The sequence below is a fragment of the Cyanistes caeruleus genome, chromosome 1 (genome assembly GCF_971803275.1).
Source record: "Cyanistes caeruleus chromosome 1, bCyaCae1.hap1.1, whole genome shotgun sequence".
Classification (NCBI taxonomy): domain Eukaryota; kingdom Metazoa; phylum Chordata; class Aves; order Passeriformes; family Paridae; genus Cyanistes; species Cyanistes caeruleus.
In genome coordinates this window covers 14555326-14582327 of record NC_141701.1, presented here as the reverse complement: position 1 = coordinate 14582327, position 27002 = coordinate 14555326, and the positions used below count along the sequence as shown (strand labels likewise).

Here is a 27002-nt window from a genome sequence, read left to right as displayed (position 1 = left end):
ACCTTGCAACAGGAAGCTTTTACTTACTGTCCTAAGCATTCAAACACAAAAATCTGGACGCTTCCTCCCCAAACTTTAAGTATTTGTCCAGGCCATTTCCAACTTTTGCCTTTTAGTATTCCCTAAGAAACAGCTACATTCACTGTCCTAATAATGGTAGACACTCAGGCTCAGCTATGGATAAAGACCACAGGGGTGAGTGGACCACGTGAGTGTGCAGAAGGGGATCTGGTAACAGGAGTCTTGAGAAACCTGAGCTTCATTTTCTGTTCTACATCAGCTTCCAGGGAAATCTCAGTGAGCTGCTTGGGACTGTCATCTCCTATAACCCAGCACCTGGGGCAACAATAGCATACAGTGCCTCCCATCCCTTCCACCCTTCCCTCCAGCCTCCTCCTCTGCACCAACGCAACTACATGTGGGAAGATGCCATCAGGGTCACTCTTTTTTTTTGGCTGACACCCTGAATGTAATGAGAGCCCAAAGGAATCACCTCCCAGTAAATGTAAATCACAAACACACAACCTTTTATCTCCCCAAAACACAGTCCCAGGCTTCTGGCACTCCTCCAAACACCCCAAACACACTCATCCTCTTAAGAGTTGGATAGGGAACATATCATGTTCCCCAGCACCAGCCCAGGGCAGCAAAGAGAGATTTGTGTATGCTGCTTGCTGATGAGGAGGGGGGAATTGTGATTGCTTTGTTGTGCACACTAACCTAAACCACCAGCACATTCCTTAATACCAACATGCACCATGCTGATCACCTACAGCCCCAATTCAGTCAGTATTAAGCGCAAGGACACCAATCCCATTTCTGCCAAAGGAACCACAGCACATAGTGTGATGCTTGCACCAGCCCTGCTTCCTGCCTGAAGGATGCTTGCTCAATCTAGCTAAACCAGAACTGTTCTAAGAGATTACATCCATCCTGATACGAAGTCTGAGGCCACAACATTCCTTGTGCAGCATATCTCGGTGAACTTGGCTTTGGAGACCAATTCCCAACTGGAGATCATATTGCTGCAACAGTGATGCCTGCTCCATCTGCACCACTGATTGGTCACAGTCACACCTAACCCCACAGACATGCTTTTATTAAACAAATCTCCTTTAAGTAAGCTTTACTTCTTCCTTGCAGGGGTTGCAATGGTGGCTTCCCCTTAAGTCTTTAAAGTCTTCCATTTAGCTCTTTCCTGAGAAGCACAGCTGAACTCAAAAGCTGTCAGAACACACATACCTCCCAGGGTTACACCTGCAAACATTCTGGACCATTCATTCTCCTGAGCCTGGAGCCAAGAACCACACAAGGAAGTCCACTGCTTGGTGCAGGATTGCAGAAGCTCTGACATCTCCCTTTCCTGATAGATCTGCTATCAGCCCCAGCAGAGCCAGGAGATTCCCTACCTGCCCAAGCTCAAAGGAGAAACACAGAATAGTTTGAAGTTGATGTTTTAAGTGTAAGGGAGCAGAGATCTTCAGCGTGTGTCATACTTCCTACAAAGAGTCTTACAAGTGACTCAAGCTGCCCAGTGAGTTCAAGCCCTTTCTTCCCTCCCTTTTTCATCCTGCTTCTTTTCACAGGACCACACTCATAATGATGGAAAAGTTTGAGTTAAAAGTGTCATCTACATAAAGGTTGCCTAGATACTTTGAAGATGCATGTCACAGGATGTGTGCAAATAACAGGATTTCGTTTTACATTGCATTTAAAAGAAAATGTGCCAAAAGCAATCACTCTGCACACAGTAAGTAAGAGAACAAATAGTAAGTCCATGCCACACTGATAGCAGGACTGAAGCTGAGGGCTTTACTTTGTTTGCACTGGTAAAGCAAAACCCAATTATTCCTGAAAAATAAGAAGTCTGAATCAGAAGCCATCCAAACTTTTAAATTCAATTCTGTTGCTGTGAATGCAAAGCAACACTGGCCTCAGAACATGCTGGAGATGTTAATAAATTAAGGACCAGTAAACTTTGCAGGGAGATATCTCCCTACTTTACACCTAAATGAAGCAATACCCCAGATAAAAAATATAACAGTTGAACTCCAGACTTTGCATGAGAAAGTAAATGGGACATAATATACTGTGTGGGAATGACAAACATCTCAGCCATTTGACTTGTAGCTGGACTCTGCAGTCTCTGACATACATGGCCCATTTAGCTTTTAAATGACTTTGTGCAAAAAGATGCATTTACACATCAGCCTGCAATGTGGCATCCATCCCCCACTTCTCAGCTTCTGTTTGAATAGATCAAAGACTTCTGGCTATGGAAAGCAACATCACATAAGGCAGCCGGGTGCCTCCTAACACCTCCCCTGCTGCTGCTGGCTGTGCCCTGGCTGAGGACTCAGAGCCACAACAGTGCTGTTAAACAAGTGAAGTCAGCAATGAGCAGATTACACCAGTATCCCCAGATATGATGAATAACAAGCGTATTTCAAGGAAAATGTATTTCAAGGAAATTACTTCAATACAGGGCAGCAGCAGCTCAGCACTTGGCCCAGGCACTGCTGCTGCTGAGAAAGCAGGACTTGTAGGTGGAGCATCTCCTTGCCCCAGCAGTGGGTCTCTACACCTGGGGCTGCACCAAGGCACCCTCTGCAGAACAAAAGATGCAGGGAGTGAGGCACTTGAAGAAGATTCTTCTCTCCAAAGTGTTATCACTTGGCAATTTGTTATGTACTCCCAACCCCATTGTTTCTGAGACTCAAGGAACAAAAGTAGCCACTCGCCAAGATTCAAAATTACAAGGCTTGTCTTGCAGAGAGAAAGCAATACCTAAGTCATATCTGGTTTTAAGAAGGCTACAATTCACATAAAAGCTGAGCAAAGTTCTCTTCTATTACTTTTATTAATTGTGCCCAGAAGAACAGGATTGAAGCAAACATATTCCAAAGCATGCTGAACTTGAAGGTGCATTGCAGCCCCACAGCTTTCAGCTTTCATTACAAAAAAGTTGATTCTTGCTTACTACTATTTTAAAGAAAAATAAAAAAGTAGGAAGTTTGGACTGTACATTTTCCAAAAGGATTTGGTTTTCACACTTCATCTTTAGACAGCCATAAGCCACTTGCATGTCTCACTTTTCTATCTAATTGGTTTAAATGATCTGGTTTTACTTTTTCCCAGAAAAATCTACCACTAGCATGTGGCAGGCAGGGCTTTGCAGGGTTACAGCAAGCCAAAGGCAAGCAAAATGGCACAGTTGCCTACAAACAAATAACAAGCAGCAAACCTAAGGTGAAATTAGTGTAATTAGCTCTTTAGAACTGCTGAATCCTCTGCTGGGAGTCCTTACAACTGCTAGAGGTGGATCAAGCCAGCAATGCTCTGAGAAATGAAGATGCATAGTAGTTAAAGTCTGTTCAGTAATGCAGTGAGGGCCAAATCAAGGAATCCTACACACATCCAAGCATGAGTGTGGACCCATGACACTTGTCCTTCACACTGCCAAGGGTGACCAGCATGCAGAAAGGGCTCAAACCCAACTTTAAGGCCTACAGCTCAGAAATACTGAATTGTTCATATAGCCCACTGATTTTCTTTCCTCTTTCTTTACCAAAGCTTTCAAACAAAACTCGTTGGTTTTAAGGGAAAAACATCTAAAAGGAAGAGAAAGACTATTCTCACCTCTAGAGATCCAGTAGTGCTATCCTGTGCATGCATTCACACAACCTTCTACCTCTACACACCAGGGTTTAAAATACTGTAATAACTGATTCTCTGTTAATCTGGAGAGGGACTAAAACCATCTTACAACTAGACAAAAATAAGGCAGGAACAAGCTCATTCCTAGGCTTACAAAACAAGCCTTTACAGATAATTATGTTTTATTACTTTTCATTTTATGAGGATTGTGTTAAACAAAACAAATACCAGATGCCTATTTGTTGCATTTGGGGGAGAGGCGGAATCTCCACAAGCATTGCTGTAAGCAGTCCTGCTTTTAATTAAATACAATAAATGCATAAAAATTAACACTATTGGAAACCAGCAGGTAGGAAGCAAATGAATGAACTGTAGCTGCTTGAAGACCCCCTCCCCTCCAAGCTCCTGCAGCAGGAGCAGCCACTCACCAGCCTATCGCTCAGGGCAGGAGCTGTCTCAGCTTCCTTATGCATTTCTATTAATGCCAAACTTTTCAGATAACCAAAAGCTTAAAAAAACAAAAAAAAAGAGAGAGAGAAAGGTGAGCAGGACTTAATGCTACTTTTGCTAAAGAGACATCCACGTACTTAGCCAGGAAAACCTGCAAATAAAAGTCAAGCTCTTAAAGATAGAATAAAGATGGAAAAAGAGAGAAGGCAAGGAGGTGTAAAGGGATTTCTGGCAAACTTAAAGCAACCATCCAAAACCTGATGTACCCTTTGACTGTTAACTTGCCAGACTCATACAAAATACACCCAAATGGCCTGACAGAGGGTGCAGGACAGGCCTCTATACCTGAAATGAAGGACATGCATCTGAAATATGTGGACGCAACCAGAGGGAGGCACACAAAACATGACCAATAACAAGCAAAAATGGGACACAGTTCCTCAAGGACAGTAAAACACAGCCAACTTTCCAGCAACTACCAGATGTCAGCCATCCACCTCCCCAGAGGGACCACTATGAAATCTATTTCCCATTTTGAATGGTGGTTTCCTTTTTCACTTTAATTGCATTATGATTCAATCATGGGGTGACAATAGACAGTTCTTTACTCAAGGTTGATACTAGTGCTACATTGTAAATTCAGTTTTCAACATCAAGTCTGAAAATACTTTAAAGTTCTGCAGAAAAGATTGAAATTGTGTACACAGCATCTCATTGCAGTAGGGAGTCCACTTCCTTTTTTTTTAAGGAGAGATTTTTAAAGACATGGTGCGGCAATAAATGCAAGGTGAACAGCAGTGGGATGGTTTCCATGCTTTGCTGCTCATTTTCAGATTTCCATCTGTTCTATTTATCAAAGCTGAGGACGGGTCTCTTCTATTATCCTCTATCAGTGCATATCCTCAACCTACTTCCTAATCAAGTTTGCTTACAAATATTCATTAAATTCCATACTTTACTGGCCCAGTCAGTTAAATGTAAGACCACAGTACCACAAGCTGCAATTACAGTAATCAGTGCATTGATTGTTGTGAAACATGGTTACCCTGGGACCAAAGTTAAAGTAAGAACTATTGCTATAACCAGTAACTACACCAACAGGGTACCCAGGGATCACAGAATCTCTAAATTCTTAAATCACCAGTTTTAGACCCAAACAACACACACAATTTCACTGTAAATTATTTTACTATGACCTGTGTCATAAAGAACTTTCACTAAAAATGAAAGAGTAAAAAAACCTTTCTGCTAGAAAGAGTTATTATTATAGACCATCAGAAATAGCTAATAAAACAAAAGATGAAAACCTGTTTTCACTGTGATTCACTAATGTTGTGATACAGAAAATCAAGAGACAAATGCCCTGCTTATTTTGGTACTCAGCAACAGTAACTGAAACCGGCATCAGCAGGCAGTGAGGAAGAGTCCTGTCAAAAATGGCAGTAGAGTGCAATGATTTTTTGACACCTTCAGCACAGACAATTAAGACAAGGACCAAGTCCTCCTACAGAAACACAGAGCAAGAGTTGACCCAGACCTTGGGGTGCTCAGCTGCCGAGTTCCACAGCAAAGACAAAGGAGGATCTGAGGAGAAGCAACAGCTGAGAAAATAGCCAGCCCCACAGTTAGCTCCATGTGGAGAGATACACACGGAGTTCGGGGGTGAGTGGGAATTTGGGAACCTGAAGCCTTCACACTGGGTGCAGAGCTCAAGAAGCAGCACCCACATTTGGCCGAATGAGGGGTGCTGCCTGACCCAGCCAAGGGGGGCTTGACAACACCTTCTCAGGGTCTCTGACCATGCAAGGCCCAGCTGGGGACAATGGGATGCTGCTTAGACCTTCCAGCCCTCATCCTGCTACAGCAACCCTGAAACAACACTTTCAAGTGATGATAAGGTGATGGGCTACCCTCGGCTGAAGGCGAACAACAGCTCAGGTACCTGTCTCCTCACACACCACATCTGCAAATGCCATATTCCAAGGAACAAAGATTTTATTACTGGTCTCAGCAAGTAAATTTTGGGAAGGCCATAGAAAAGTAATTGCATTTGTGTGTGTGTGAACTCACAAATTAACCCCAGGAACTCTGTTTATGGCAGGAGGGGTCATTCACAAGGAGAGGTGAGAGCAGCAAGCACACGTACCCCTGACTTTGATGTGTCACCCACCTGCCTTCACACAGCTCCGAGCCTCTTGTGCGCTTTGATTACCCGAGCCTTCCCTGCCACCGCTTCACTCAGCCGCTTTCATCTTGCCACAACAACAGCGCCGTGAGAAGAAAGGGGGAGAGGGAAGTGGGTGAGAAAGAGAAATAAAAAGAAAGATTTGGGGCTGGGAAAGTCAGCTTCGTAGAGGAATTTGGAAAGAACTGACATGCTGTCAGGCACAGATGAAAGCACTAGAAATAAGGGATGTGTTGCACACTTATTAAAATGGTGACATGATTCTAATAAGGAAAGCACATCTTTGGCACCTGCTTGAAATCACTCCCATGAAAGAGCCAACCAACAATTTAGGATGGCTAAATTCAGCATCATTTTAATCTTTTTGTCAAATACACATAAAAGATGTTGTTCTGAAGACAACTATCCAACACAAAACTGTAACAAAAGGTATTTTAAAATCTTATTTTAACTGATTCACAGACCAGACTGACCATCAAGCCTGAAGTGATGCCAAGCAGTGAAGAGAAATCTAACACCAGCTTGAATTAAAACTTGCAGAACTGTAGTAAAAGAAATAGGCAGAGAAAGGGGATGAAGAACAGTTATGAAAATGCATGACTGCCTGAAATATATTCCTATCTTCAAAAAACATTGCCCAGAAATTCCTACCTGCTTCGTTCACCTTGCCACTATCAGATTTTTTGTTATCCTCAGTTTTGAGAATTTGTCTGGCACTTAGTATGCAGGAGAGGTGCACAGGAATAGATCCTGCTGCCATAGATAATGCGGTTCTAAGGGAAACCCATCAATTGTTAATGGCCATGCAAATTGTTGAAACTAGAGAGTTATTCACAGTTATCTCGCTGTGATTTGGTAAGTGTCCATGCCTGATGTGATCACTCACTTGATATATTATTCCATTACAATTCAAGTAGTAGTCTTAGCTTTTGGGTTTAGAGAAAAAAAAGTGTAAGGGTGTGTGGAAGGGTGAAGGGATGTTATTTGTTTTAAATTATTTTAAACAGACATACACACCTCCTTATATAAAGTATGATAAATCCCTTCCTGCGACTAGTCATGCTTTACTGAAACATTTAAATCCCTCAGATCGGAAACTAAAGGAGCTTAGCGTGCAACTTTAGATCATGATCCTGCAAAGCACTTTCTTATGTTTCAGCCATACACATGGTGCAGACATCCTTTGTGGCACTGGATCTTCCAGCTGCAGTTCACACTGTTTTACAATTTCTGATCAGGGTTTTCTATTGCTTATGCAAAAATTTGCTGGCATTTAATAAGCTATAGGCGTCTCCTCAAATCCATAATGCATTCACTCTCTTTTGCAGCAGCAACCTACTGATCATTAATTTTCAGCTTTATTGCAGCTCCAACATTTCAGCTGTGGTTTTTTTTTTTTTTTGCACCTTGTCTTAGATTTATTACTTTTAGCAAAGTGTACTTTAGTTTTTTGTATTTTGTTTGCTAATTTTTAAACCACCCTTAAGGGTGAAGTGTTACTCTTCTTCATAAAATAATTCCAAAAATACAGTATTAAAAAATAAATCCTATAATTACGTTTTCCATTAGGATTAGATAAATTACATTTAATTAAAAGAAAAATCTGCTAGCACCCAGCACAATGGTTGGTGGAAAACTCATGAGATTAAACATTCATGTGTTTATCTTCCTGAAGCACCTGATTGAGTCTATGAGCAGACACACCAAAACAAACCTTCAGAGATATAAACTCAGACATAACAAAAATTTGTCCTTCAGACAAATATTGTTATTTTTAGAAGCAGCCTCTGAATTTATTCTTGACTACTACAAAAACTACAATCCTGATGGGTTTTCTGGTAGTAACACACTGAACTACCTGACCACACCAGGAGTTCCAGTATTGTGATAAAATGTCTGCAATTATTCACCAGGCAAAAACCAGTATCAGAAGTCAAGATCTTCTAGGAGAATGAAGAAAAACAGGATTCCTACCCAAACACGCTCCCCTGTCTCTCACACTGCTGTTGGTCAGGTGATGTTCTCCATCAGCCTGAAGGCTGCAGGGGTCATAACACACATTGCAGCTCTAGCAAACTATTTATACCATGTTCCTTTTTACAGCCTCAGAGAACTAATTATTAACGGGACAGGATCTCCCACGGATACACTCAGCAAACACTGAGGTATGTGATTTTCCTATAGGAATTTACTGCTACACGCAGGCCGTCAGCATCGCACTCTCAATTTTGTTTAGGAGCTGAAGAATGATTGATCTTATTGATTTGTGTCAACAGTCTGACATGGCCCTATCGACCAGCTGTAATTTTGTAGGAGGAGCTGGGAAGGGAACTGGAGATTGCATTCTCTGTGGCACATCATCCTACCCAAAGAGAAAATGATGTTAGAGATGCCGGTACAGCCATCGACAGGACCGCATCAGGACTCGAACCGACACAAGTGAGTGACAAGATTTCCCACGACCGTATTTACAGCAAATCTACTGCTAAACACCCAAATGTATAATTATAATCTATTACAATTATGCAAAGAAGTAACATTTCAGAAAGGCCTTCTCATTTCCCATTCTTAGAATTGAATACTTTTGTTTTGCAGCCAATCAACTAAATTAGCCCTAATTCTGTTTCATTCATAAACACAAAGAGGATATTAGAGGGGAAAAAAGTGAATAAACGGGAAATTCACTAAGGAACCCAGGAATTATTTTGTTTTCATGTATTTCTGGACTAGAAACCACCATGGAGAAATAAGTCAACTTATAGAAGCTTTACTGAATTTGCTAACTGCACTGTAGGAGCCCTTGGAGGAGTGATCAGAATGACAGCACTTCAGTGCCTGGAAAAGCAATGGTCTTTGGCAGTGGCTGAGTGAAGCAAGGAGAGTTAAAAGGTTCATATATCAAACATATCCTGACCCAGGCCAAGTCAAACCCCAAAAAAGCTTTAGAGGATATTTGCCCTTGCCAGACACACGGAGAAGAGCTGTTTCATACCGCTTCTGACAACTGTCACCTTTTATTGGAAAATCACTTCAGACCTATGCTCACTGACGCTTCCTGAGAAGGGGATACAGAAAACATAAATGAGTAGTATTCCAGTTTTAAACAGGCTCTAAACATTATAAAGCGCTAAAGTGAACCCCCAAAATGCTTAGGAAAAGCAAAGAGTTCTTTCCATTTCAAAAGCATACGGAAACGTAACCATGGTTGCCAGTGGCAATCCTGGCTGTCGGACTGCAGTCTAAAGACCACATCCAGGCAGGAGAAGGCAGGAGCTCCTGCAACAGCCCTGCCAGCACCTCACTTCTCCCAGGGACTGCACAAAGGTTGAGCAGTCTGTGCTACTGGAGTATGAAATAGGAGCCTGATTTAGCAGACACAAACCTCCCATCTCTACCACCTTTCAGGGAACACCCGCTTGACATTCTGGCCAAGGAACACAGCACTAAACCACCGAAAAAACAGAAGCTAAACTGTCAGCATGAGCTGGTGGAAGAGACAAGTGCAGAAACACAAGATGTTTAAAGAAAATGGTCTCTTCTTTCTCCTATTATTGAGCAGGCCTAACTCTCCTGACTGGCTTACAGCAATGTTTTCTTATTCTAAGAAATTACAACATTTTAGGAAATTAGACTGCACTTGGAAAGCCATCAGACTGGCAGCACTCACACCAGTTTTTTTAACAGAAAAGCAGTTAAGACACAACATTTTGCAGATATAGGGCCTGTATTTCTTAAAACACTACTTCCCCCTTCTCTTGTGAAACAAATCTCCTCTCTTTCATTCTCATTTGGAATTAATTTCTTAAACTAGTTTCTCCTGCACACAGAAGTATGCTGATCTCCTGCCTCTTGGCCTTCAAATAGGCTATGTAGTACCTGTGGCCACAGTACCAGGATAGCTTCTTCCCATGCACGGATGTCAGTTGTTATAATTTGTTATGTAAGTGGAAGAAATTCTCTGGTTGGAATCTTTAACAGCTCCTGTGCACACCTGGTGTTGCAGGCACCTCCTGCCACAGCTCCCTCCCTCCCTGCCTTCTCCAGAGATGTGGGGATGAGTTGTATCAGAATTACATCAATGCTCCCTACAGTTGACTGAGGAAGTTCCTAAATTAAGGACAAACCAGTGATGACACACGTCCTGTTTCCTCTTGAAATCTGGATTGAAAAAAAGAGTAACACAAAGCCTCCATAAAAGCACAGCATAGCTGGATGAACAGAGGAAGAGGAACAAATCTATTGCTCACTGTAAACCATTAGAAGGTTTTGAAACCTAAACATCCCAAATACTTGGCAATGCGGAAAGGTGCAGAACCTTAAATATAACCTGAAGTTATACTCACAGATTCCCACAGGCTAAACTAATATCCATATGACATGAGAGAAGAGTATAAATCTTGCATCATTGTCTAGATATACCCAAGTCCATGAGGAGTCAGTCACCTCAGCAGCTTGGAACACGGCATTTAACTCCATTCACAGGCCAGACAGTCCACATACCCACCAATTACTCTTCTCTGTTTAGCAAAACAGTTTGTTTACCAGAGACCACGAAACTCTGTGGATTTTCTGAAAGAAACCCTTCAGAGAGAAAAGGAAAACAATCACAGATAATACTCCAGAAATCATCAGATTACAGCACATTCTCTTGACTCACATCTGTTGAGTAAATAAGTGCTTTGTGCTGACCAGTTTCATTTACTTCCCTCTCCCGCGAGCGGCTGCTGGTTTACTTTCCAGTAGGCTGTTCCGGGACTGTATGTGGGGCAAAAGGATTATCTCCAGCACTCAGACCAGTACTCTTTTTTGCTTGGGTTTGTCTCAAGCTGGAACTTCTCTTGTTCAATCCCATTCTCCCAGCAAGATGCACTACTTCACAGATGCATGGATGTAAACAGGCCCACAGCTGAGAACACCCTCAGTGCAGCAGGGAGCAGCAGTCAGCTGCATGCAACCTGCAAGAAAACCCCAAAATCAGCCACCTCTCTTCCTTAGGAGCACTTTCAGTGAAGTCTACTTTAGGCCACTATAAAATGTCCTGCAGAAGTCAGACTTAGCTCTGTGAAACACCCAGCCAGGGAGGGTTAGAAGGCAAGAGCCCTAAGGGATGCTCTGCAGCACCTTCTTCCTGAGCCCACCTCGCTGGGGACACAAGAGGACTTCCTCTTGCCAAAATAGGTAGCTGGAATAGGTTACTACTCTTAGCTCAGTTCTGATCTGGGTTCAACAAGCCCTGAAAACTACTTGCTTCCAAATTAATTCTACTTAAAATGATGACTCAGATAATTTTTTTTCTTTTAATTTTGTTCATCATCAAGTGTCTCTTCAATGATGAGTATTTATTGATAAACTATCCTAGATCAATTTTCCTCAGCAGGAAAAATAAAAGTAGAGCCCCTCTAGCTGCAAAAGCTGTGTTCATATACATTCTGCATGCAGAAAACACCTGCTGCAGACCAGATCACCCATCTACTCTAATGCTTTGTCACCACACAGCCTCGTATGAGAAGCTTCATAGAAAGACACAGAAGGGCCTGAGGCCACCAATTACAATAATAACTCACCCCACAAGAAAACTTAATTACTTGAGGTTAGGAGGGTGCCTGGTTTAAGGCCCATGGGCAGGGTGGGCTCCTGTCAGTGCCTGACCCTGCACACCCGGCCACACCCGCAGCAGTGCCCAGCACTGCTCGCACAGGGAACACACTCATGGCACATGGATCCACCCGCTCCCACACCTCCACCGAGAGGGAAGAGCCTGGTGCAAACGGCCAGGCTGAGGATTGCACAGCTGGCTGGGAGCTTAGGGATGCTCCTGTTGCCCCTGCTCCCATCTCCTGCCAGGGCATAAGCCTGGAGCCTCTGGAAGCTCCGACTCTTCAGGGCCCTACTTGCATTAAATCAGGATCAACAGGCACAATAAGGACTCTATGCAATACATACAGAGGGCAAGAGGAAGAACACAATAGAGCAAGTCCTGTATTCTCAGACACCCATTAAAGCTTTGCTATTTACCTGCTTACTGCATTTTGGATAAATGTATTGTAAACCAGGCAAATTTCCAGTTTCTCAGAAGTCAATATTAAAAAGTAGTCTGGTGGGGACAGGTCTCTGTAGGAGCCAAGATACTCTGGGAAAATGCCCAAGCGCTCTCAGTAGTTTTTGAGTTTTATCCAAGCTCCCAAAACAGCCTGGTGATATACAAGATGCATTGACTGGTTCTCATCTCATTTCAGATGTCCTGAACAACAGCCAACCTGAACCTGAGTGATTTTTCAGACCTGTCCTAAATAGCTGCAAATGAGCTGACTTGTGAAGGCTTTTAGATTATTCAAACAATAATCCAGTGAGTGATTAAGTGTGGCATTTTCATTTGTATTTTAGTACAATACACGGAAGCTCAGTATATTAAAAATGCAAGAATTTCACCTTTGTTTGAAACATGCACATACATGCATATGGACTGTTCACATTATCACCACATGTTGGACGGGCAAGCCTAAGCCATACTTCACATTCTCATGCCAGTCTGCTGAGTGGCAAAGTCAGCCTTCATGTGTACTTCTACCTCTTTTTTTCAGTATGCATATTTTTTTTCCTAGTGGGAAGGAAGCAAAATGAAAACTTGCTCTTCTTCCCATTCTGTGCCTATTGCACGACTGTGACCTTTACTCATGACTTTCAAACGTGGGAGGTTCAGCTGTGACTGGCATATGTTCCACCAGTAGAGTGCACACCAGGTAAACCTACTGGCTACCAGGCAGCAATGAGAATGTTCAGCTGAATATATTCTGCAGAGGTACACATCCAACCCTGTCTAGTGCTACTGTGTGCCCTGCAGAGATGTCTCACTGGTACAAGCATGCAAGGTGCTGCTGCTCTCTCCCTCTTCTGCCAGCGCCCAGCAGCCGCAGGTAGATCTGTGAGCAGCTAGCTCCTTCCATAGGCTCCTCCTCCACTACCACTTGCCTCCAACCTCTTCTGGCAGAACTAGTCCCACCTCATGAGGTCCTGCATGTTTTACCCCCCTTTCTCAGTTCCGTCATGATCACACAGGCTTTTTGGTCACTGACTAGTCAAAAAACCTAGTCTATAAAAACCACCTCATTATGCTATTTGTCCTCCACCATAACTCACTTTTCTCCAAAAATATGGAGCTTTTTTCACTTTTCCTCCTCCATTATACTCCTTTCTCTTTTTTACCCCTTTTGCTTCATTCTCATCATTTCAGATATCAAGCATGGATGATAAAATCTCCTTGAATGAGCTTCTGGTGAGACCATATGTTTTCTGATACTATCACCTCCATCTTCCAAGGGCAGGGTTGCTGCAGGTCAGGGGATATGCCACAGATATTATTTTACTTTCCTGGAAGGATCCTCATTTTGGTGCAAACCTCTTCTCTGCATCTGGCTTTACTAACATCATATTCCTCCATTTCTTTCGGTATCCAGAGTCATTTATATTACCTTCCAAAAAGTAATTATTTGGAACCAGTTAAGCCTGTATATGAATTCTGTCTTTGTTTAAAACACGTTGTACATATGTATATATTTAGACTGCCATTAAATATTTAAGAGGCTGTCTTCAAACTTCAGCAGCAGCAGCTTTTATTCTTTTAACCCTTTGTGAAATGGAAAGCTTGAGGCTGAAATCTTATTGTGGAGGAATTCAGAAAGCCCAGCTGCCCTAGTGCTGGGTGACAAAGGCCAACTCTGGCAACCAAGGACACTCTAAAGAAAACCAGGTTTTCTTTGTTTTCTTTTATATCCTGTTTGCTAGCAATCTAATCATGATAATGTAATTCATTTTAGTTTGCCTCAGCTTTATCTGCTGAGATGCATAACTAGGATGCAAATTAATTAGCTGTGACATACAGATGGATCTTTCAATACAATTCACAGAGACAGTCAAATACACACATGCCCATCCCTCCTTTTCCCAAACAAAGACACTCCACACATTTTTCCAGAGGTCAGAAAGTCGCCTTTCTTGGCTTTCTGAATCTCTTAGAGAGGAAACACCACATCCAGCAGACAGTTGGACCTCACGTGAACCCAACACCAAATGTTACATCCTAGATGAAACCCCATCACAAGTAACTTGTGATCTGTGCAGCCCTGAGCCCAACACACCATAACACCACTACCCTGTTAACAAAAGGCTAGCACATTTTAAAATCTGGTCACCTCATTTACCTGGCTTTGCAAGGCCTCTAACCTAGACCAAATCATTCATTTATCACCCTAGCAAGCACTGGTATCTCAAGGCCAGCTCTCCATGGCCAGGACACCTACACTACTGTCTTTCACATGAAGTGGTGTAAGTATCACAGCAGAGGATAGGAAAATCAGCACAGAAAAGCACAATACACAACTCCCAATTGTTTATGGATATGCCAATAGATGTATCTTGGAGAGTATGTTTCTCCTCCTTTTTGATTAAAACCTTGAGGATGCATTGTTAAATCCAAGCCCCAAACACCTCGTAAGAGCCACTCTGTGTGCAGTTTCCAAGGCCCAGATGTATAGATACTTCTTTCCAAGCACTACAGCCTCACTGATGACTGGATGCTGCTTCACGTGGCATGAAAAATGGAGCTCCTTCTATAGCTTACACACCTGAGTTACACATCAGTACAGCAGCATTTCAACTGGATGGCTGTGTTGTGCTGCCTCGGAGATGTGACCCTGGCAGATTTTATAAAGGGAGCAGAGGAGCAGGCACGGTCCCTACGGGCACGGAGGCAGGATGCAGGCTCTGGCAGGATGCGGTGCTGGGAGAGCAGCAGATGGCACACTCTGCTGTGCATCTGCACCGAGGCACAAGTGAGAAGGGGCAGCAGCACACTCTGCCAGGTGCCCTCACTCCGGTAAGATTCTGGGGCAAAGAGCTGCAGCATCTGCAGTTGTTCACTAGAGCAAACCTCTTCACCTCAGCAGCCTGACCACAGACTGACCACCTGCCTCAATTCTTGGAGTAATCTTATTCTCTTGTCAGCATCTGTTTTCAGTTCCTGTCTTTTAACAGCAGCATTGCAACAAATGTTGAAGCCCCTCACTCCAGATACGGCCACATCCTAGTGGCAAGTATGCTTTTTGTATGAATAGCACAGCATACCGGTTGGGTTCATGCTATTGTACCCCCTGAGGGTTGCTATGTACAAATCTCACCACACTAAGTGGCAAAGACACTTTAGGGGGAGCAGAACTCAGAGGCAGAGATCTATCTTTTATTAGATCAAATGGCACAGCTGTAAAAAATTTGACTCACATGAAACCACAGGCAGGTATGTTTGGTTTTAAGACAAAGTGACAGCACACACACTGTAGTATACCCCAAATAGCCCGATTTTTCCCATCTGTAAATTAGCTCCAATTGCTCATATCAAGAAACAAAAAAACAATACACCCTGAAAGGCTGCAATTGTCAGGTCTCCCCTCTTTCCCAAAACATATATTCCCTGAAGGAAGTCACAAGCCAAAGGGGCCCTTGGGTGACAAATGCTTAGCTTAATATCTCTACTGATCACCCAGCACTGATGCTCTATTGCTTCCACGTGTGCATTATTTCACCACTCGTCCACCAGTTTTCTGAAAATGAATGTGATTAAAAGTCCACCGAGTATTTGCACTGCTCTTTCCTCCCTCCCTGCAGCAGAATTACAGTAACCAAAAGGTAAGCAGAGTTCACCCAGTCAGCTCATGCAGGCTTCCCGACTTTGCAATGCCGACCTTCCCGCTCTCTTCCCAACCCCTGGGGATAGTTTCGGTGGAGAAACAGCCAGCCAGTCGGAAATTTTCACCAGTATTAATGCCAGCGTAGTTTCTTCCCAAATGCTCTCCAGAAGTATTTTTCCACCCACATTCCTCTGTGCACCACAAAACCCTCCAGCAGTTGGCAGCTCTGGGTGCAGCTCCCTCCACCGCACATCACCCAGTGCTTTACGGCTGGTCTGTTTTAATTCAATGTGTAATTCATGCTACCCAGGAAATACTCTCGTGTGAAAAACTTCGCATATAGGCACCTATTCTGCAGCAAACATAGCGGTGGTCGGCATTTAAATGAACTAATCAGCTGCAAACGGCTTAGTCAGCATCGCAGTCCTGGAGGTAATTCCCAGAAGCGATTTTCCCGGCTGCTATATATACAAACCTGAAAAGCAGACTGGAAGACAAGGGCAGTAGTACGGCGAGAGAAAATTTGGCTTCATACTGACATTACCAACAAATAAAAATAAAAGTCGAGGAAAGGCAAGCAACCAGGCGTTCACAGAAAGCATACGCTGAGCTTACATCACTGGTGTATCCTCTCACATGTAAAAATCAGAAACTCAGACACAAGACACAAACACAGCCAACACTTCTTTCTTTACTGATACTCTGCTGGTTTGGACTGAGAGGAGAAACACGGCAAGGCAAGCTACTAGCTTGTCTGTGAATACACAGACACAGGTCACACACCGGGCAGTGCTTTTTGGAGAGCGCATCCCAGCCATCGCCCTCAGCAACCAACCCATTTCGGAAGCCTGGCTCACATGCGACCTGGAGAGAGCTGAGGACTCCTTCAAACTTAGTCTCAGGGCAGGGAAAGCACAGGGCGTCTGGTTTAAGAAGCGCTGGGGGGACAAAAAGCAGTGTCAAATGTCAGCGCATCCTCCAACAGCACCTCTGCGCTAGCAACGTTCGGAAAGGCATCGGGCTGCGGATGCAGGGCATCAGTCCCCGGGCAAGCAACGCCACGGCTGCAGGACACTGCACCGCCCTTCAATGCCTCCCCAGCTCCCCCGGCCGAGGCAGCACGGAGCCAGCCGGAAGCCTCACGGGTGACGGGAGAAGCCACCGACTCGCCCAAAGGAGCGATAAATGCTTCCCTCTGGCCACTGCCAGCGCATTGGCACACATCTGCTGACATCTGCTCACATCTGCTGACATCTGCTGACATCTGCCCGGCGGCCCGGGCCGCCTGCAGCGGAGGGCAGGCCGGCATGCCCTGGGGATACAGGCACGGGGAAAGGGGCACCGCTCACTTACTTTTCGTATTCGGCGTTGTCTCGATCGCAGCGCGAATCCTTGTGCTTTTGCCAGTCTTTGCCATGCTTGCAGGTGGTCAGGAGGACAACATCCTCTCCGTTATGGACGTGATATAAGGCATTCCTGGTGTCTGACCCTATCCCCGTCAGGTACCTTTTCCCCTTGAATACCAACATGTACTTCCTGAGAGGAGGGATGGTGTTAAACCTCAAAAATCCCTTCTCCCCTCCTGTCCTAGGATGATCCTTAGAAAAGAGCGGGATAGAAACGTCAAAGTTGGGTCTGAAGTTTTCAGTACTGATGCTGGCTTTGGCCAGCATAGCCTGGCCAATGTCGAATCCCACATCCTCAGTGTAGTCGGGCCAGGTACCAGAGTATAAATTAAAAATTAGGTGGTTTCTGCCGTTGTTCCACAGGTGGAGGCTCTGCACCTTGGAGCGGAGGTTGTGCACATACTGGGGCGAGAGCTGGTCTCGGTCCAGCGTGTCCAGGCTGAGGACGAAGAGGCAGGCCTGCCCGGGGTCCGAGGTGTAGAACCGGGAGCCCTCGATAGCGGCCAGGACGTTTTGGTAGCTCTCAGCGATCTTCTCCCCCTTCTGCTGCGGGTACACGTAGACCTTGAAGCCGTTTTTCCGGCACTGGGCGAAGTCGAAGCAGGACTCCATGCGGCAGCGGCGCCCGCGGTAGAGGCCGGCGCTGGCGTCCCGCCGCTGACGGGGGGAGACGCGCCCGCCGCCCTCGGGGCCCGGGCGCTCGGCGGGCGCGAAGGGCCGCAGGGCGTCGGGGAAGCGGGGCCAGGGCCGCTCGGCGCTGCCGGGGCGCGGGCCATGCCGGCTACCGGGCGGCGGGTGCCGGGCCGCCCGCAGCCGCACGCCTCCCAGGTAGAGCAGCAGGGCGAGACAGGTGCCGGCAGAGAGCAGCGTCAGGTAGCGTTTTTTGGCCTGCATGTGTCCGGCGGGGGTCCGGGGGGCTGCGGAGGAAGGCGGGGGCAGCCCGAGCTCGCCGGGCGCCGCTCTCAGCTCCGCTCCGCCATCTTCCCGCCGGCGAGCGCTTCAAACTCTCTTCGCCCACCTCCGCTCGGCGCCGTTCCCCAAGCCGCCGGCCGCGGCCGCGCATGTGGGCGACCGCCGCAACTTTCTCGCCGCCGGTGTCTCAGGGGCGGCGGGCGGCGGCCCGGCGGCGGCCCGGCGGGGCGCCCCGCATGCACTCAGGGCCGGCCCCCCGCGCGGGGCGGGCACCGGGCAGCGCCGCTCCCGCCTTCCCGCCGCTGCCGGCGCTCGGCTCCGCCACGCTCCCGCCCACCCCTCTCCGCCCCGCCAGCCCAGCCCAGCCCAGCCCGGCCCAGCCCCGCCGGCTCACAGCCCGCGGCCGCCGCGCCGCAGCCTGACGAAGCCCCGCATCGCCCGGCGCCCCACGCCTGGCCCCGGCGTCGCTCGTTCCTCGCCTCGCTCCCGCTGAATGGCCCCCAGGACGGAGCAGCGGCGGCGAGGATCCTCCTCCCTCCTCTTCTCCTCCTCCCTCTCTTTCTCCTCCCTCTCCTGCTCGCCCCTCCCTCCTTTCCCGCCTCCCCCGGGCCGCGGCAGCAGCGGCCGCCGAGCCCCGCGCCCCGCTCGCCCGCCCCGCCCGCCCGGGGCCGCGACCCCCGCCCGCCGCACCCGGCCCGCGCCGCCCCCGCCCCGGCCCCGCGCGCTGACCTCACCCCGCCGCGCACCCCGCGCCCCCATTGGCGGGCGTCACGTCCGGGGGGGCGGGGCTTCCGCCGCGCCCATTCATAACCCGGCGGGCGGGGGCCGCCGCTGCTGGGGCGGTGTTGGGGTTCCCGGGCGGCGCGTTCGGGAAGGCCCCGCGGGGTGGCATCCGCCGAGCCCCGCCTCGGGGGCTCCTTTGCCCGCTCCACGCCCCCTGCCAGTGCAGCCCACGGATTGTGACCAAGAGTGACCCGGCTCTCCGCTGGCGGTGCCGGCGCCGCCGCTGCCGCCCCCTGCCGAGTGCGGCGCCGCTATGCTAGAGCGGCCCCGAGGGAACAGACCCAAAACCGGGGCTGAGACCCAAAAACCCAGTTACGAGGCGCCCGGTGACAAGCGTTCCGTGTGGTGCGGGGAGAGGCGGGGACGTGTCTCCGCTGCCAGCGCTGGGGCTGCCCCCGCAGCCCGGGATGCGGTGTGGTCCGCGGCCCGGGGAGCAGGCCCTCCGCACCGCTGAGGCGGCTCCTCGGGGCTGCCAGACAGCAAAACGATGCTGATAAATGGGTGGTGTGTAGGGAGCTGTCTAAGCGCCCAGCCATCCCTGCAGCTACGTATTTGAGCTTAACCTCATCCGCTCCGTGGCATTCAATTCCATCGCCAGTAGCCTGTGCTCTGGGAGAGCCCTCATCACCCAGGCAGGTTGGCCTGTACGGTGGGCCCAGGCCAGATGGGATGGCAGGAACACAGATGGGGGCCCCAGCTAGCTTTGGCACCACTGGAAGTGCTGGAAGGGGTGATTGCATCGCCAATGAATGTTTCAGCCCTGCTAGCCCAGCAAATTATAGTGGAGCAATTACCTGGGCTGGCTTCGAGGGGCTTGCACAAGACCCTGGATGTCAAGTAACTATCCAATACTGAAGCCTGTCCCAAAGTGTTTTCTTTGTAGCTCATATTCTACATTAAAAGTGTAATAGATTTGCCTTCCTGGGTCACTGTCCCCTCTCCACCTGCAAGATACAGAGGGGTCTTACACCACCTGAGGGACAGAAACCTCACATCAGCCAAAAGCTTCCCTAGCCCAGTGCTCTTCCATGCATGTCCCAGGAATGAGCTGAGGCTGCTGTTGTGTCCTTTCCTCTTCTCCCTGCACTGATGCTGAGTTGAGGTGGAGAAATGCACCATAATGTGTGTGAAGCTAGATAGTTTCTTCAGGAAATGTGGTGACCGTTTACTATGGAAGGGTGTATTACTGATAGAAAATGCATGTCAATCCTGCAGTTGGAGCCAAGAGAAGACAGTTCCCTTCAAAAATAATTTGACTGTGAGGAGGACTGGTGCAGGAAGAAGTTGGGAATAATAAGAAAATGTAAAGATTCTGAGAACAAAGTCATATTTTTGGCTGGTGTAGATTTAGGTACAGGGGTCAGAAATTTTGGACAATGCCCCAATAGTGGGGAAGTGTAATTAAGTATTAATCTATTCATTAGCCCTGTAGTCTTTCTCTGAAACATTTGTCACAGCCCACATTCCAGAACTGAGATGCTGTTCAGGAAAAAAGAGGTCAGCTTCTTGAAAGGTGAACCAAGGCAGCTCGCAGAGGCACCTTCTGTCAGCCACAGGAAGGTGGAATCCCATTACTGCAAATTTGCTCTGCAAATTAAGCCTCTGGGGACCAGTTTCAAACAGAAAAGGAAGGCTGTGAGCTTTGCTGCCTGTGCCAAGGATGGTAGCTGTTGCAAATAGATTTTCAGGATGTGGTGCTGATGAGCCTGTGGTACCATGGTGCTGCTCCCTGCAACAGGGAAGCATAGGAATGAAAGTTGATGGGTTTCCAGCTGAACTGCCCTGCACATGAGGTACCCACACTGTTGCCAACTTCACAGCACCAGTGAATACTTCAGATTTGAAGTATTTGCATCTGGAAAAAGGCAATGAGGTTGTCATTTTATTCCACAGAGAAATAAACCTTTATAGGTCACTGCTAGCAGGCTTTATCTGTAGGATTCCTGGGTTACCATCTGATTGCTCCAGAGAGATCTGGATCCTGTTGTGCCAGGCAAAACCTACTCCAGGAGATGTGTGTATGCCTGTAACCACGGAGAGAGTGGCTATGGTGATCAGTTGCCTTTTTGATGACCTTTCAAACCAGCCATCACACACTGTTTATAGTTTTCCTATGTCACAGAGCAAAATCAGCCTATGCCCAGACCACTTCCTTGTTGCTTCTCAGGCCCTGTTGGCAGTGTGGCAGGAATCACACAGCCAGCCTTCAGCTCTTTGGCTGGAGAGTAATCCACAGCCTGCACAGGCTCTGGAGGCTGAGCACTCTAAAAAAGGAAGCCTACCTTTCTCTGCCTGCATCTGCCACCTGGCAGGTAGATGATGGAGCAGAAACCAGTGTATAATACAAATTCTGCCTGAAGATGAGGAAGAATCAGTGGTGAAAGGGTATCCACCTGGTAAGAACAAAAGTCACCAACCTCAGGTTTGCTCTGGCCACTGCTGCCTGCTAAGGGTCTGCAAATTTGCAGATGGCTTTTGACCCTGGTTCATTACCCTTTGCACTCTTCCAAATAATTTTATATCTTGATGTACCTGACAGTTGTCTGGGAATCTGTCCAGCCTTTAAATGAAAGGCCAGGAGAGGGAATTGGTTTTCTATTTCTGACTTTGTAACTTAACACCTGCCCAACCTGTGGCAAGTCACTTGGGGCCAAATTCTTAGATAGGTAGATTAGTGTGGGCTCCGCATTTTTAGGTCTCTCTCAGTGTCCAGTTGTAGCTTTAGATGCCTTCAAAATTTAATTCCTCAGTGTTCCTGGCTCAGCTGTCATTTAAATCTGGAGGCACCTTCCACTTTTTTAATGTGAAAAATTTCCTACTGCTTCACACACTTGGATGCATGTTAGTTTTGATGATGTTGAGTAATGTCCTTAACTGATTCACTGGGCATTAGATGTTTCTCCATCTACAGGGTTCAAAGCTTAACATAGGAACTTGCTTCTTGCACTGAAATCCACTCAAAGCATAAGAGAAAAATGCTCTCACTCTCTCACCTGTCCCTATCCCCTGTTTTTTTAAAACTGGTAACTCTCTACTTAAAGTGTTTGCCCAAGTAGGAGACCTAAAATCACACCTACAATTTCCAGGAGAGCATCCTCTCTGAGGGGGTGAAATGGGACTGTCCTGCTGAGACTGGCTTGTTATCAGTAACTACCTGGGTAATCACTCTATTAAGCTACCTGTGGGTCTCACATTTCCAGCTAAATGGGATTGATAATATTTTCCTGGCTAATAGGACAGCATGAGAGCTGATTTATCACCACTGTCAAGCGTGTCATGATCCTAGGGGAAAAAGGATAAAAATACAATGGAGCTAAGACGTTGCAAAGGTCTTGTTGACAGACACATGAGCAGTTAAAAATTGTTACTCTGTTCAATGCTCAAATCACCATTCTTTGTGCCACGTGCATGCTTTTTCCTGGCTAAGTACAACAAGGATTTCCAAAGAGTAAAGCAAAGCCTTGCAGAACCAGCAGCCTGGAGCTCCAGGCTTGGCTCTGTATTTTGGTTTCCACAGATGCCAAGTACCTGCAGATGTCACTTTGGTTTGGGTGATCATACATAGACTGAAGAGTGAAGCTTTTAACAGAAGTCCTGACCTGAAGGCTGTGGGAGAGGAACTGACTCCTATTTGATAATTTGTTCACCTTCTGCTGCAAGGCAGAGTCAGTGCTCTCCCTTTATTCAGTGGTCGACAATGCCAGGTAAACTTTGGAAGGCACTTTTTGAAGTCCACTCTCCTGTCTGGAAGGATTTAATGCTGCATTGAAAACTGTCTCTGTCTTCAGATTGTGCTTACCCAGGGCTGTGGAAGAGGGAAAAAACACAACAGGTATTCAAAGAGTTGTTTGTAGAATGCTAATTTTCTGTTAAAATTATTCCTCACTGGGGCAAATTGGAGTGATCTTTGCTCCACAAACTAATACTAGTGCTATGGTTGCTTATGTCTTGGTAATATCACATGGGAATAAAAATATCGACTCTTGCCCATTAAAATAGCAGAGATGTAACTGTTTGAGCTTCAACATTGCAACAGCTGTTTCTTATGTCCTCAGAAATAATTGGCTGTTTAAATGTGAGAAAAATCAGTGATTTTAAAACTAGTTTATTTTTAAGGAAAAATGTAACTGCTGTTTGTTAAGAAGGTGAGATTTTCAGGTAAGTTGGAGGGATAGCAGTGTAGGCACCTGATTTACCACGATATTAAACATATAGTTAAACCAGAGGCTTATAAATATTAAGATCTTAATCTCAAAGCAGAGCTCTGCTGGGTGAAAGCCAGAGACATACAAGGCATTGCCTGAAACTTGCTGTAGGGCTGGGGCCCTGGTGTGCTGGTTATGGAGCAGGATGGCAATGCTGAGGGTCGGAATACAAGCAGCTGGCTCTGACAGTAGCATTGTATGAGATTCATTTGAGGACTGCTCTGTGGCTATTTTGAGTGCATCAATTCATAAAAGTCTCTCTTTGGGTCCAGCCTAATCTGAAAACAACTTAAATCCATGTACATCTAATGTGGTGGGGGTAGAAAAGCTCCTGGACTGCCTGAATGCCTACTCTCAGGTGTGATCAGGATTGGAGGTGACCTGGGGTGACCAGCAGCAAGGTTCCTGGGTCCCACCTGGCTCTCCCTGCACAGAGCTGGCCCAGTTCCCCACCTGAGCTTAACTTTTCCCTTCATATCCCCTCAAGAAGAGACTTGGTCAGCAACTGCTCTGGACAAGGGCCTCCCCCTTTATTGTCCTGCCGGGCAGGAGGTGTAGCAGAGTGGGACATGGGCAGTGGGAGAGCGGCTGGGTGGTGGGCAGCAGCCTGCCAGAAGCCCTGCAGAGGTGCTGTGGATTAAACCTTCACCTCCAGTTTTGGGAAAGAGCTGGCAAACACTTTCACTTTGTGAGTGAGTCTGTGGCCAGCGATCCCCAAGGAGAGGAAAAGGAGGCATTAAATGACTGCACGTGACACCATTCTGTCCCCAGTATTTCATAAGGGCTTTTTTAATTAGCACTCTGCCTACTGCTTCTCCTGGCACGTCCTTGGGTTTTGCTGGTTGCTCCCTCTGCTCCTGTGGTGGATGGAGAGCACGTGGGGGCTCGTGCAGCCTGCGAGGAGCCTGCATGGAGCCAGCTGGGCTTTGGCCCCGAGCCTCAGTGGGACAAAGGGTCAGCTCCAAGGGCTCCTCAGACACGAGCCGCAGGGCTCTCTCCCGCAGCGTGTGTTTGCTCTGCAGGCTGCCTAATAATAACTGTTCCACTGCAAAGGCAGGCTGGCGAAGGGAAAGCTCCTGGGCGGCTGCTATCCCCGAGAGCACCGGCAGCCTTAGCAGAGCCTATTTATTGGTGCTTCTTTCTTTGAGGAGTAATAACTTCCAGATTTACTCCTTTCTAACTGAGCATCTTTCAAAGTGGGTGTAGAACTATTTAAATAGCTTCTGTGGAGGTGGGATGAGAAATTGCTCTTATTCCATAGTCTGCAATCAGCAGCAAACAAGCACTTTTCTCCACTGCACAAACAAACAGGAAAGTACCTGCCAGCAGCCTCAGCACTTAGATCTGATTTTTTGCCCAATGGTGTAAGGCACAAGGAATTTCACTAACATCAACAGAGTTTCAATAGTGTAGTTTTATTTTACTTAATTCTAAATCCAGTTAAATCTCCATATTTTTTTCACTCTAGGGACTTCTCAGTGACTGTGCTCCAGGAGGAGATAAGCCCCCACCCCAGTGAAGAGCCAGTGCAACCCTTGCTTCCCCGCATAGCTGGGCCATGGCATGGTTCTGCACAGCTCTTTGTCTGGGTTTTGGATGGGTCAATGAACAGCTCTGTGACCCACTTCTTTCTGGACAGTCAAAAACATCTACTGCACCAGAGAGAGGAGCTTCCCTGCAGGAGGTAGAGACTATGGATGTCCTGAGATGTCCTCCTGGGATATCTGAAGTTGGGCCCTATGCTTTTCCTGCTCACCTGTGGAAAGAGCCTCAAATCCCAGGGCAGGCAGAAAAGACCTTGTTAAAGACAGAGAGTGCAAGGCCCCAAACTTCTCCTTGCTTGGATGGAGGATAAATACAGTGGGGAGCAAACAGTACAAAGAAGTCCCACATCCTCAGAGTTGTCAGAGGGGGGGCCAGGCTCCCTGGTGACTTCCAGAGAGAGCTCCTGCCCCTACCAAGTCAAGTGTAGCCATTTACCCCAATAAACCCCAACAAAAGTTTGGGTTCTTGCTGAGTCAGTTCTGTAGCTGGTGATGTGTGTATTTTCGTGCATGGCTTTTCTTTTGGTGCAAACATGGGTGGCAATCTGATTAGCTTATGATTCATGATTTGGCTAATGTCCCTACTTCCCCCAGTCCCCACCTGTTCAAATAACTGCTACTGTAATGTAGGCTGTTAACTTGAAATAACTTTTCCAACCCCTTTGGTAAATGAGCTCTGGAAACTCTTTAAGTTTTGTCCAGAGGCAGAAGTTGTAATAATTTAATGAAAATGCTTTTCAAACCAAGTCAACATGCTGCAAAACTCTATGTGAGCATTTAAGAAGAAACAAGTTTACTTTGAGCTGTTTCTATTCAACTAATGCCATGATCAGACATGCTGTTCTGGGAGAGCCTTGTTTCCAGACCCTACTGCTTGGCACTGGTTCTTGCCAAAGCCCATCCTTTCCCCAGCTCTGCCACACAGAAATACATCTTCTCCCCCAGCCCTAACAGCAGGAAGCAGGTGAGCAAACCCTCCCATTCAAGGAGTCACTGCTGATCTGGAGTATCATGGCAGAGCAGGGTGAGGAAAGGTTGCTCCAGGCAGTTTGGCTGTCAGACCTCAGGAGAGCAGAGGGAAAGCCTGCACAAGCAGCCGTGGTAGATTGAGGCTGGTGACTTGAGCTTCCTCTGCTACTGTCACATGAGCAGGCCAGGCACTGCTCCTTTGGTCACCTGTCCTGTGCCCATCACTCACCAGTACAGTTAACTCAGCCTGAGAGGTTGCAGCAGTGGCTCCATGTGCCCTTTGCACCAGATCAGACAACTTCCCAAAAGCCTTAAATTATGTAAGCCTCACCCCAGGACAAAGCGATAGAGTAAAATAAAATTAAAATAAAAAAAAAATAAAAAAAAAATTTAAAAAATAAAGGTAATACTAGTACTGAACTCACCAGGGGATTGATTTAGTCTATTCCTCAGCTGGCTGAGTTATTGCTACATAAAAGTTGGATCATTTTGAAGCACACATGCATTTCAGCCTCGGTGCATACAACCCTCAGGAAGACCATCAGGCAAATCCTGATCTCACTCAGTCCTGGTTCAGGAGTTCCCCTGCCCTTGCCTGCCTCATTCCCTGCGCAACCCTCAGCTGCTGATTTGGTGCCCTGTCGTGTGCTTAACTCTCACTTCCTCCATTGCCATGGATGTCTAATCCTTCTTCTGTAAATCCACCCTTCACTGGTGGCAGGTCCTCAGGTTGGGTCATCTTGGACATAGTGCAGAGCCTCTGAGCCTCCCAAAACCAGGCATAAGGTAGCAGGGAGAGAAGCAGGTATGTCACCAGGCTGCTGCAGTCAGCACCCAAGTTTTTCACCAGGGTAGGTAGATGCTTTGCCTGTGGGTAAAAGCAGTAGGTTCACCAAGGAAGTGCCTCTCCATAGGTGGTGTGCTGGTTTCACCCCTGGCAAACAGCATTAATATAATACATCAAAGCTGGCTGCATTAATAGCAAACCAAGGGAAAGGATTTGCTATACATGCTAGCTACTTTTCAAATGCAAATGTCTGTTTTAAATCAGATTAAGAAAGAAGGAAGCCTAGAGAATGCCAATAATTAATACATGAAAAAGGAATAAACATCCAGGGCATCAAGAGGTAAAACAATCAGTAAGATGAAAGTAATCCATCTTCTCCACACAGCTTGCTCTGCTGCACAGAGTAAGTGGATGTGAGTCCCCA

General features: G+C 46.8%; 1 protein-coding gene and 1 long non-coding RNA gene across 2 annotated transcripts in view; one reads left to right on the top strand and one right to left on the bottom strand.

Moving 5' to 3' along the window:
• The window catches only part of EXT1 (exostosin glycosyltransferase 1), a 176131-nt gene extending 157734 nt beyond the window's left edge, over positions 1 to 18397 (bottom strand). The window contains exon 1 of the mRNA XM_023921407.2: positions 17326 to 18397. Coding sequence (XP_023777175.2) covers positions 17326 to 18272 — 947 coding nt within the window. The 5' untranslated portion in view covers positions 18273 to 18397. The remainder of the gene's footprint in view (positions 1 to 17325) is intronic.
• A 695-nt stretch (positions 18398 to 19092) lies between these two features.
• Positions 19093 to 25299, top strand: LOC111925065 (uncharacterized). The gene is made up of 3 exons (XR_015284132.1): positions 19093 to 22777; positions 22862 to 22905; positions 24747 to 25299. It is a non-coding gene; the product is annotated as an uncharacterized LOC111925065 (long non-coding RNA).
• The last annotated feature ends 1703 nt before the right edge of the window (positions 25300 to 27002 follow it).